The sequence below is a fragment of the Sciurus vulgaris genome (genome assembly GCF_902686455.1).
Source record: "Sciurus vulgaris genome assembly, chromosome: 1".
NCBI classification, from domain to species: Eukaryota; Metazoa; Chordata; class Mammalia; order Rodentia; family Sciuridae; genus Sciurus; species Sciurus vulgaris.
Window position 1 is genome coordinate 150,419,535 of NC_136461.1, and position 12,690 is coordinate 150,432,224.

General features: G+C 36.1%; 1 protein-coding gene across 1 annotated transcript in view; it reads right to left on the reverse strand.

Moving 5' to 3' along the window:
* UBE2W (ubiquitin conjugating enzyme E2 W) overlaps positions 1-12,690 on the reverse strand; it is an 83,021-nt gene that overhangs the window by 44,363 nt on the left and 25,968 nt on the right. Inside the window, exon 3 of the mRNA XM_079140720.1 lies at positions 12,322-12,424. Within this exon, the coding sequence (XP_078996846.1) occupies positions 12,322-12,424 (103 nt within the window). The remainder of the gene's footprint in view (positions 1-12,321; positions 12,425-12,690) is intronic.

Below are 12,690 nucleotides of genomic sequence, written 5' to 3' on the forward strand. Positions count from 1 at the left end.
CCCTGCTCTAAGTTGTATTTGTCAGGTGTTTTGGTCATAGTGATGAAAAGCTGACTAACACAATAAACAACCTGACCCTCAGAGACTTTAGTGAACAAATAAGATGTATGGCATGCGTCTTAGGGGATGGAAGGATTAGCAATAAATAACCCCAAAGAAAGGCAAAAATAATTTAAAAAAAAGACTCACATTTCAAGTACCTGGAAAGGACTATTCACTTTTTAATACGGAGTTTCTAAGATTATTTTAAAAATGAGATTTTTATTCATATTCAACTCCAAAAGATTCATTCTATAAAATAATTTCTAAGTTTGCCTAGGTACACATTCTTGGTCCAGAAGAATCACTCACCTCCTAACACTATGGATCACCTACATAACCACACCTTAACGTACTTGGTATACACTAATGCTGCTCCATAAAAAACTCTCATAGCAGATATTATTCCTTTCTACACAATAATCCTCAAACAAGGAATTTCAGGTCAAACTGTGCTCTGAAATATAGGTTTGGGAAATAAATGGTCTTTTGTAGGACTATAATTATATAGAAAGCCAGGTACATATATGAACATTTCCACAGCCTTAAATTTGATTCTTGAAGATCCTTCAGAGAATTAAACTTTAAAATGCCTATGGTCCATCACCATATCTGATCTCAAATTTACTACATAGCTATAGTTACAAAACAGCATGATACTGGCATCAAAATAGACACAAAAATCAACAGAATAAAGACAGAGACAAACCCACACAGTCATCTCATACTTGACAAAGGTGCCAAAAATACATGTTGGAGAAACGATAGCTTTTTAAACAAATGGTGCTGGGAAAACTGGATATCCATATACAGAAGAATGAAATTAGATCTCTATCTCTCAACCTGCACAGAAGTCAAATCAAAGTGGATCAAACACAGGAACTGGAACAGAAACTGAAGCCAGAATTGGGGACAGGCAGTTAGTGTAGAAATAGGGGAATGGGGGCTGGGGATATGGCTCAGTTGGTAGAGTGTTTGCCTCACGAGCACAAGGCCCTGGGTTCAATCCCCAGTACCACAAAAAAAAAAAAAAAAAAAAAAAGAAAGAAAGAAATAGGGGATCAGGTCAAATGGAGGAAATGAAGGCCATGAAAGTCACCTGCCTCTGGAAGTTGGAGACTGCCCCCGGGAGAATGGAATGTTAAGGATCTCCAGAGCTCACTGATTACCAAATTTACCTGCCTTTATCAAGGACTGCAAGCATGCTAACTAAAGGAGCTGCTAATTAATGCCCCCTGGGCCTTTGTCTGGCTGAATCGCTTTGGCCCTCCCCCTGCCCCATCCACTTCTCACTTTTTACATTGCACCTGCAAAACCAGGCCTAGTCACTTAGATAGAAAGGAGAGATAAGGGGGGAGAGAACTGGAAAACAAAAGAGACCTTAACCTATAAGATGTAGGGTGTGCTCACTTCTTGGGACTTTAGAACATCAGCCATGGCCCCCTTCTCCTTCCTGGGAGAAGTCTGTACTATTACCTTTAAATAAAACCTGCTTAATATGCTTGCCTTGGCGTGCTTCTCTAGTGTTTAAACTTCAACAGTAGAGGGAGCAGAACTTGTCACCCGTAAGTGGTGGTATCAAAACTTTATCAAAACTTTACAACTACTAGAAGAAACACTCCAATATGCTGGTCCAGGAACTGACTCCCGTATGACCCCTAAAACTTAAGAAATAAAACCGAGAATCAGGAAGTGGAATGGCATCAAATTAAAGTTTCTGCATGAAGAGAGAGCCTACAGAATGGGAGAAAATCTTTACCAGCTGCTCCTCTAGCAGGAGATTAATATCCAGAATATATAAAGAACTTTAAAAAAAAAAAGCCAAAAAACCCTATATCTAAAAAGCAACAATCAAAAATAAATAAACGAAAGACCAGTAGAGGAAGAATAATAGATTGAGGAAAAACGGGAGAGAAAAGGGGTCAACAGGGACTGAAATCGAGTAAATCGAATTCCATACATGCATGATTTTGTCAAAATGAACCCTATTATTATGTATAACTATAATGCTCTATTTTAAAAAATGCTTAAGGTCTCCTGAACTCTAAACCAGATCCAAGATGCAAATTGTATCCAATTTACATAATTTGCCTGAATTCTTACACTGCAGTGAAGACATGTCCTAAACTTATGTTGTATGTTAGAATTACCTAAGGAGCTAAGAAAAGCTCCAATATCCAGGAAGCATGCCAGCTCAATTAAATAACATAGGGGTAGTATTTTATTTTTTTCTTTTTGAGATGATTTCAACGTAATGCCAAAGTAAAAACCACTGATTCGAACTGTGGGTCAAGTTGGGGGAAAAAAAAAAAAAAAAAACCTAAGGGAAGATAAAGATCTACAATAAAAAGAGGAAGAAAAAGCTGGGTGTGGTGGCACAAGTCTATGGAGGCTAAGGCAGAAAGATTGCAAATTCATGGCCAGCCTAAGCAACTTAATGAAATCCTCTCTCAAAATAAAATTTTAAAATGGTAAGGGAAGTAGCAAAGTGACAAAGAGTGCTCACCCAGCATGTGTTGAGGTCCCCAGTTTAATCCTGGTATAGGGGAGATGTGAGATGGGGGAGATGGGGTGGGAGGTTGGGAAAAAAAAAAGTCAAGTAAGGAACTTAGATTTAGTAATATTACATTTTACCTGTTTTAATCAAGCTTCAACATTTTCAAATCAAAAGCAGTCTGAAACTTGAAATATAGTAATTCTCATTCACTATAGTTAGATCTCTCTGAAGTGTCTCGGCAGAAACTGAATTAGTGAATACCAAATTCACTGTTCCTAGGGGAAATACACAGGTTTCTACAGGCCTCTGGTCACACATTTTCATCAGTCAATCAATAATAACCCTTTTTTCGTGTGTGAACCTATTTAGAAACAGTGTCTCATTGAGTTGCTCCGTGCCTCGCTAAGTTTCTGAGGCTGGCTTTGAACTCTCAATCCTCCTTCCTCAGCCTCCTGAGCTGCTGAGATTACAGGGGTTGCTCCACCATGCCTAGTTTGGAGAGAAAATTCTTAAAGTAACTCATGTGACCCGAGACTCAAGATGATGCCATGAACAAAGGAATCCAGACAGAAGAGAAAGAAAAGAGATGAGTGGTGGCAGAAGACACCTACAGCAAAAGTGGCATTCTATAAGCGAAGAAAAAAGAGAAAGGAATCAGGAAGAAATAGCACTGAAGTCCAAGACTGAAATAAAAAGTAAATCCAATCTTAATAATCCTTATATTTAAAAAGCAGAGGTTTTTTAACATGCTGCATGCAAAGCAAATGCATTCAGTCTGAAACCTGTAGCAACCAAAACAAGGGAATTCATTATTCCTACATATTACAGTAAATACTAGGGCCTAACCTGCTAGATACAGAATTTAAGAAGTTTGTCTAAACATGGGAAGGTTCAGTTTACATGCCAGAGGTGAATTCCTGCAATAAAAGAAAAAAAAAACAAAAAACTTTCAACAGTTTATATTCATGTGAAAGGCTGGTAAGCCACAGTTTCCACAATTTAATGTAAACTTTGCTACTCCAGTTTTTTGCATGTTATGGGGACAGTAACCACAGCTGAATTTCCTTCAAGTACAAATTATTATCCATCCTTGTTTAGTTACTACTAAGTACAAGCCCAAGGAGGACATTTTCAGTATTTTTAATGCAGCCAAGAAATTTAAGTTGTTTCTAGAGTTCAAAATATTTTTAGGGCTCCAAGTAGCTGAGAAAACTATCTAGGACTGATGTAACAACTGAACACAATGGATTTGAAAACAGTTCAGTGGATTTGAACTTGTTAATTTATTCAGATTCAAACTAATTACAACAGTTAATAACTGGAAACTGTACAATTCCCCACTGCATAACCAAACTAAAACAGAATTACAGATTTTTGAAGATATTTTAGAAAAGAATTTTAGATCTAATGTATATAAATAATATTGAGAAGTGTTTCTCAGATGTCTCTAAGTTTCCAAATCAGTGTGGCTCATTTTTAAGAGCAGGTGAGCAAGATAAGAGAGAACTATGCTCAGGATAATTAGGGAGATAAATATGCATAATCTATACCCAACTAAAATTTTAAACAGGTGACCTCTGGGTAACTTTTGCATATTGTGAATGTAATAATTACAAAAATCTAAACTGAAAGCCATCACAGTGATAAAAATCTAGAGCAAGAATGAATACCATTCAAATTTAATAGTCTAAGAATAGTTCAATCTGATAATTGCCAATATTTATATTGCCTTACTAAAGATTGATCAGTAATTGAAATTAGACCTGTAATTGTAAATAATACATGTTTATACAGTTTACCAAAAAACACAGCATTATTGCTAAGAACAAATAAAGGATTAATATTAGGAAACTCTAATACGAAATTCAAGAATTCCTAAATATCAAGTGCAATAATGAAAACCTCACAATATTGAGATTTTATAACAAAGACAACATTCTACAGTATTCAGAGTAGTCATCTGAAGGTAGATTAAGGCAGTTGCCTAATGATAATGCACCATTTTTTTTTTTTTTTAAAGGCAGACACCTAATATGATCTCAACACAAAACAATCTATGATTATAAAAGCTGACATCTATAATCTGGATATCAAGTTTTCTATCGATAACATGAAGGTTTTCTTTGATTTCATCTGATAAGCAGATAATAGTACTTAATAAACTAAAAAAATTCAGCATATAAGCAGAGAGTTTAGTGTAATAAAACTAAATCATATTTAATTACACACGATTCTGGTAGTTAAATGATAATTACATAAATGACAAGGCACTGAAATTTTATCAGTTTTCAATACAGTTCTCTGCTTTGAGTCCTCTATTATAACCAGCAGAATCAATATTAATAATTTTCTCTGGGTCTCCACAATTGCCATCACCATCCAGCAATACATGTATTGTAAAGACAAAATTTTTGGACACGATGAAACTCAACTTGGATTCCCCTGGATGGTAATCATTCTTTTCCCTTTATACTTGTCCATCTAGCCTGTCTTCTCCTTTATCTTCTCTCTACTTTATCCCCAAGACTTGAATGACCAGGGTTCATTGTTCAACTTCTTTCTCTTCAAGTGTCCTAGATACTAGACAATTTTAGGCAATAGAAATTGTTATTTAAGAAAGCTTGAGCTGGGTATGGTGACACATGCCTGTAACCAGAGACTTGAAAGGCCCTGTCTCAAAAAATGAAAAAGAAAAGTACATCTCAGAGGTAAAGTGACTCACCCCCTCCACCAGTTCAATCCTTAATACTAAAGGGAAAACAAACAAACAAACAAAAAAAAAACAAGCAAGCTTGATCACCATTACATGAAGAAGAATTGCACTAGGAATAAAAGGAAAGATGAAGATACCATAAAAAGAGGTTCTGGATCTCCGCAACAAAGAAATAATGAGTAAAAGAAAAAGAGGGGCCTGTATAAAGAGGGTGTAAATAGGAGGAGGGAATAATGATGAGGAGAAAAGTGATTATTCTTTTCTTCTAGTATTTCTAAAGTTTTAGACAAGAGAGGTGTACCTTTGGCACTGCTCTTAGCATCAATATGACTTTAGGATCAAACAGACAGTTCTAAATAAATATTCCTCATACTATTTCTGAAATAACCACTTTTTTTCAACAGAACTTAAGATTTGGAAAGTTTAACAATTATAACTGAGACATTTACAAAGTAATAAAGATGCACTTCAGATACACTTCTTTCAAACAGAACATTTTGACAGAAGGGGATATAAACAGTGGGTATTTTATGGAAGGGAAGAGTTCCTAATATGGAGGAGCGAAAGGAAAAGCAAGAGTTAAGACTCGGACTGGGGAGATAGCTCAGTCGGTAGAGTGCTTGCCTTACAAAGCACAAGGCTCTGGGTTCGATCCCCAGCACCACAAAAAAAAAAAAAGACAAAATCCTTTCATGTCTTTCCCTATACTTTTCACATAAACTCTTCATGTCCTTTGAATCCCACCAGTTCAATCAGTTCACTCTGTTTTTAAAAATAATTTTTTTAGTTGTTGATGTATCTTTCTTTATTTATATGAGGTGCTGAGAATCGAACCTAGTGCTTCATGAATGCTAGGCAAGTGCTCTACCACTGAGCCCAACCACAGCCCCAAGCAGTTCAGATAGGTTTTTCTTTGTTTCTTTAGTCTTCTCAATTGGTCACTACTTTCCCTTTTGCTCCCAAAACATACAATTCACACTTAAATTTATTGTCCCTCATAGTTTCCTTGACACCTCTCCTTTATTCATATTTCCTATCAATCTATCAGAAAATCCTGTTTATTCATTCTTTGAAATATGTCCAAACTGGGCATGGTGGTGCATGCCTATAATCCCTGTGACTTGGGAGGCTGAGACAGGAGTTCTGCAAGTTCAAGGCCAATCTGAGCAATTAGCAGGATCCTCTCCAAAATAAATAAATAAATAAATAAAACAGCTGGGGGTGTAATTCAGTGGCAGAACAGCCCTGGGTTCAATGCCCAGCACCATAAAAACAAAAAGTCCAACTATGCCCACCTTCCCAAAGTGCTACCCTTCTGGTGCAAGTCACCATCAGTTCTCACTTGGATTACTGCAATATTCTCTGTAACCTTGTTCCCTCAACAGTTTCTTTGCCAAAGGTACACTGATCCTTTTAGTTTTAAAGAGGATGTCATTCCTCTAACAATTTTCAAAGGCTTCCCTATTTTACTCAGAGGAGATCTAAATTCTTACAACTGCAACCTGTGATGAGCCCTCCAGCCCAAATTGTCTCTGACCTATGTCCTACACTATACCCTCTTGCTTACATAGTACTCTGGGAGAAACTCTACAAGTTTTAGATTCAGTGCTTTTGCATTCTATACTCGCCTGTTCCTTTTCTCTAGTTTTCTCTTTCACAAATCTTACCTCTTTCAGATTTTTCCTCCAACGTTACCTTCTCAGTGAAATCTTACCCAAATGCTCTCATTCCTCTACTTTTTTCCATTATTTTATTGTTTATACCTGCCACTCCCTATAAGAACATAAATCTACACAATGAAGAATTTTTTTTTTCTTTGTGGTGCTGGGAATCGTACCCACGGCCTTGTGCTTGCAAAGCAAGCACTTTACCAACTGAGCTATCTCCCCAGCCCAAGAATTTATTGTTGCAGTAGTTATTTTTTGAGACAAGGTCTTGTTATGTTGTCCAGGTTGGCCTAGAAATCCTGAGCTCAAGTAATCCTCCCATTTCACTCAAGTGCTGGGACTACAGGCATGTGCAACCATACCCAACTATTGTGGCAGTTTTGGTCACCACTGAATCACCAGCACCTAGAAGTGTCTGTTCCATGACACGTGCTCAAAAAATATTTAGAGAATAAATGAATAAATGCCTACCACCTATCCAAATACTTAACAGATAATCAGCCACTTAGAGGCAGGTTTGATGTCTTTTTAATTTCCATATCCTCTTCTGTCTCTCAAGTAAAGAGAATGGTATTTGGCACATAATGCAAGCTCAACACATGTTGAATTAACCATTTACCTGCATCCTAGGTATAGGAAAATAGAATATATACACTAAAAGAAATTTTCTCTGTGTCTGAAAAGAAAGGACATACTGCAAATTAATGGAAGAGGATGATGAAAATCTGGTGTGTCTCTTTCCTTTTTTTTTTGCAATACTGGGGGTTGAATACAGGGTCGTGCACATACTAGGCAAGTATTCTACCACTGAGTTACACCCCCAGTCCATTTTATTAAGAGACAGGGCCTCTCTAAGCTCCCCAGGCTGGCCTCAAACCTGAGATCTTCCTGCCTCAGTTTCCCAAGTAGCTGAGATTACAGGCATGTAACACCATGCCCAACTCTGTTATTTCTTTTAAAGCAAATGACCAAGCCAAACAAATTTTAGAGAGCTTTTTCACAGGAAGATGAGATGGAATGTGAGAAAATAATCATAATCAATGGTGAAGGAAACAAAGCAAACTATAAAGGTAAATACAGATCTCATTTACAGGTATGAAAGTAGTAATTTCACAATGAGATTGGTCTATTCCAGGAATGTTTTCCAAATTCTACTCCTGTAACTCATGATAAATTCAGTACTATTATTCTATAAAAATATGAAAGACTAGTTGACCTAACAAGTGTCAATGTTGAGGCATTATATCATGACCTTTGGTGAATGGGAAATCTTACAGCCCTAAAAGAGTGGTTCCAACCACTTCCCCAGAGCAATGAACCTCTGCAAGTTTCAAGTTAAAGGAAAAGCCTTGAAATCTATATGCTCATCATGCTTGATTGCTGAACCCACTATATTGTTTTAAAATCATACAGATGCTGAGATTAATACAACTATCAATTTACAATTTCTATGAGAGGGCCTATGACATTAACTAATGTTAAAAAGGAATCCATGTATTCCAAAAGAATAGGAACATTTGTCCTAAAACTTTTCACATTCCACATATAATCTTTCACTTTCTAAGACAAAAATCACTGTAAAGTTAAACAGGTACTTTTCCCATGTTGGTACTTATACCTAGTTGGTAGTATGGCATGGAGGAGAAAAAAAAGAGTTGGAGTCTTGACTGTTTTACAACTAGGTATCAAAACAAATGACACTTTACTTCTACAAGTTTCAAATTCTTCACTTAAAAAATGAGGCTCAAAGGGGAATGAAGGGAAAGAGGAATAAAAGACAGTGGAATGAACCTGACATAACTTTCCTATGTACATATATGAAAACACCAGAGTGGATCTCAACTCTGTGTGCATCACAAGACTGTAATCCTAGTAAGAATTATATTCCACTTTGTATAAATATATCAAAATATATTTATATTGCCATGTATACCTAAAAAGAATACAAATTTTTTTAAATGAAGCTGACTCTACCTCCCCTAAAGACTTCATTAAGTGCTGTTAGAAGATAATATCAGAATGGAAGTTAAATTATTAGAATCATCATTCTATATAGTAAAATACACAGAGATAGTGTGCAGAATGATTAAGTTCTGACATGACATAAACGAACCTGAATGCCAAGCTGAAGACTTTATTCCACAGGAAATAACCATAGAGAGGGCTGAGGTTGTGGCTCAGTCGAAGAGCACTTGCCTAGCATGTGTGAGGCACTAGGTTCATTCCTCAAAACCACATATAAATAAATAAAATAAAGGTCCATCAACAACTTAAAAAATTTATTAAAAAAAAAAAAAAAAAAAAACCATGGAAAGCATTTACTGTGGTGGCAAAGGAGATGGGATAAGGTGGAATGCAGGGTGCCGGTAAGGTGTGTGTTTGTATATGAAAACCATGAGATAATTACTAATACCTTCAAAGAAATCTAATGGCACCAATAAAGGATGTTTAATACAAAGAACCAGAGGCTGCTCTAACAGTCCAACTTGAAGATAAAAACTAGAAACTTTTAGCAATGATAGTAAGAAATGAGATGGCTTAATCATTGCAAAAGGATTTGAAACACCACATATAAAAAGGGAAGGGAAGAATTTTACACAAAGCAGGTAAGCAAATAGTAACCCAAGAAAATATTATGAAAAGGGATCAGGTAAGATGTGTCAGATTTGAACTGTGTGGACACATTCAAGTATGTTATATCCAAAGGGTATGAAATGAATGGGCTGGGTATATAGCTCAGTTGGTAGAGTGCTTGCCTTGCATGCACAAGGCCCTGGGTTCGATACCCAGCACTGCAAAAAAAAAAAGGCAAAGGGTATGAAATGAAACATTAGAAAAGGTGGCAGGTCACAGTGGTGAATGCCTGAATCACAGTGACTTAGGAGGCCGAGGGGAGAGGATTTCAAGTTGAGACTAGCTTCAGCAATTCAGTGAGGCTCGAAGCAACTTAGTGAGATCCTAAGGTCCTGTCTCCAAAAGTGGGGAGGGGGTTGTTTAAGAGGGTTGGAGATGTAGCTCAGTGGCACATCACCTCTGGGGTTCAATCTATAGAGAGAGGGAGGAAGGAAAGAAAGGAGGAAGGGAGGGCGGGAGGAAGTTGTACCCAGAGGGGCTGATCTGGGAGTCAACTATTTAAGATGACTGAAAATTAAAGAAGAGTGAGAAGAATAAGGGAGTGTTAATAAAGAATCTGGACAACATCAAAATCAGAACAGGTAGAAGTAAAATCAGAGGAGGAGAATAAAAGGAATATGAAAATGACAGAATTATAAATGCTGCAACTTTCAGAAATATTAAAAAATTTAAAAAGTTTAAAATGGATATTTGATTTAGAATAAAGAGACAGTTTAGAGAACACTTTTTTAACTTAAGTTTTATTTTAGAATTTTTTTTAACTTAAGTTTTATTTAGAAATACATATTTTCCTCTGATGAAAAATTTTGACTTCCCTTCTCCAATCTCCCTCAGGTTGAAAATGTCTAACTTGCTATGTTATACTGGTGCTGAAACAAGAATAGGTTGAAGGTGTTAAGAGGATGGGTACCTCAAGAGAAAGTAATTTTCTAGAGAGAAGGAAGACATTTGCTTTATTTTTTTTATTACAGTCTACCGATGCTTAGAAGTCATGACAACATATATCCCTTTACTTTCAATTTTTATAAAAATGGTTAAAATGGAACATCAAGTCTTAATACCTTTCTGCCCACAAGAAAACTTTAGAGTTCAAGGAATCTGTAATCATTTAATTCTATGCCTTAAGACAATTTTCTTAATAGCACAATACAATAACTGACTTCTATTTACTCTCTTAACGTGACCAATAAAAAAAACTAACCTTTGTGTGATATATTCTGTTGAAAGTAGCTATGAAACATGGTTTTCCTCTAATAGCATATTTTAGTACCTAACAAGTTGAATTTCAGGTTATCTAGGAAATTATTTCCTGTATTTAGTTCAGTTCCCAGAACATCCCATTAGATAGCATATTAGAAAAAGTTGGTATAAATCTTATCATTTTAATCAACAGATCTCACAAACTTCAAATTTAAAAATGAAGTATTTTATTAGAGTAATACTCTGAAGAAAAAGTACTTCTAGTAACTCATTTATCCATCTTACCAAGTGACAAACTGAAAGTCATCCTAAAGTCTCCCTCTCTCTAACCTCCAATTAATCATTGACCACAGTTAAAATACCTCTTCCACCATGATGTCTTGTCTCACCTTGGGACCAGAGCGGAGTCGGCTGACTACTGACCTCTGAAATCATACAGCCAAAATAAACTTTCTCTCCTCTAAATTGTTCCTGTCAGGTATTTTGGTCTCGGCAATATAGGCTAACTAACACAGACATCCAGCCTGAAGAAGTTTAATCAAGACTTCAAGGACTATTGTGTTGTATACACTTAGGAGACCTACTGGTCAATCAGGGAGACATTAAAAAACCCCAGGAAACCACACGATTTTTGCTTGTGAATCAGTGGATATGGAATCTCAAATAGAGGAAAAAGAGAAAGAGATATCTGGAAATACAGACTTCCTCAGTATCTATGGGAGACTGATTCTAGGACTTCCCATGGACACCTAAATCCAGACTCCTCAAGTCCATATATAAAATGGCATAGTGTTTGCAAATAACTTGCACATATCCTCTCATACACTTTAAATTATCTCTATAATACTTCAATACTTAATACAATGCTATATAAAAATAAATAAAAATGTTCCTCCACCACCATCATACCCTGTTTAAGTATTAGGTCTCAAATCATAATGATCAGATTTTGAGCTGATATGTTCGTATTTAACAACTGGTAATGTATTCTCTCTTGTAGTATAAGACTACAAAGATACATGTCAATGTAGAATCAAGGACACACTTCTTCCCAATAGAGCACTTGCCTGTTGCTGCTGCTGCTGTTGTTTTTAACTACTTTTTTTTTGTAGTTATAGAGGGGCAGAATGCCTTTATTTTATTTGTTTATTTTTATGTGGTGCTGAGGACCGAACCCAGTGCCTCCACATAGTAGGCAAGCAGTCTGCCTCTGAGCTACAGTCCCAACCCCAACACTTGCCTGTTTAACATGCTGTTCAATGACCTGATCTAGAAAAAAGTGCCCACAATTATTAAAAAATGCTAACTTCCACAATTCAGAGTCTGGCTAGATTTTTCAATCCCTTTTATGCTAAAATCTATGAAAAAAGCACAAGGCAGGAAAATCCTGATCCTGATACAGTAAAATGTTAATAAGATATTTATTGTATTACAGGTAAGATAATGAAAGAACAAATCCATTCACATATTTATAATGTCTTTAATTATAAAGACATGGTCAAAAAAATCTCTATTCAGGATTTTGCTATAATCTAAAAATACATTCGAATGTTTAAAAGCAAGGCAATTACCTGAGGAGAGTCAAAAGGATACCGACTACTAAATTTAAATAGAAGTTGAAATTTTTCCCCTTCATATAAGGTACCTGGTGCACCTTCCATGTCTACAATCCACCTAGAATAAAAAAAGACAGGTGTAAAACTTAAGATAAAAGGGACTGGTGTAAGAAAAAGAAAAAGAAACACTGAAATGCCATGTACTGAGATTGGAGTCATTTATCTTATTTTTAAATTTTTTTTGGTGGGATTGTCTTTTTCAGAACTGGGGATCCAACACAGGGCTTTGCGAATGTGAAGCAAATGCTTTGCTGCCAAGTTACATCCCAGCCTTACTGGAGTCATTAAGTTGGAACAGTTCATTTTATCACCCTAACAACTCTC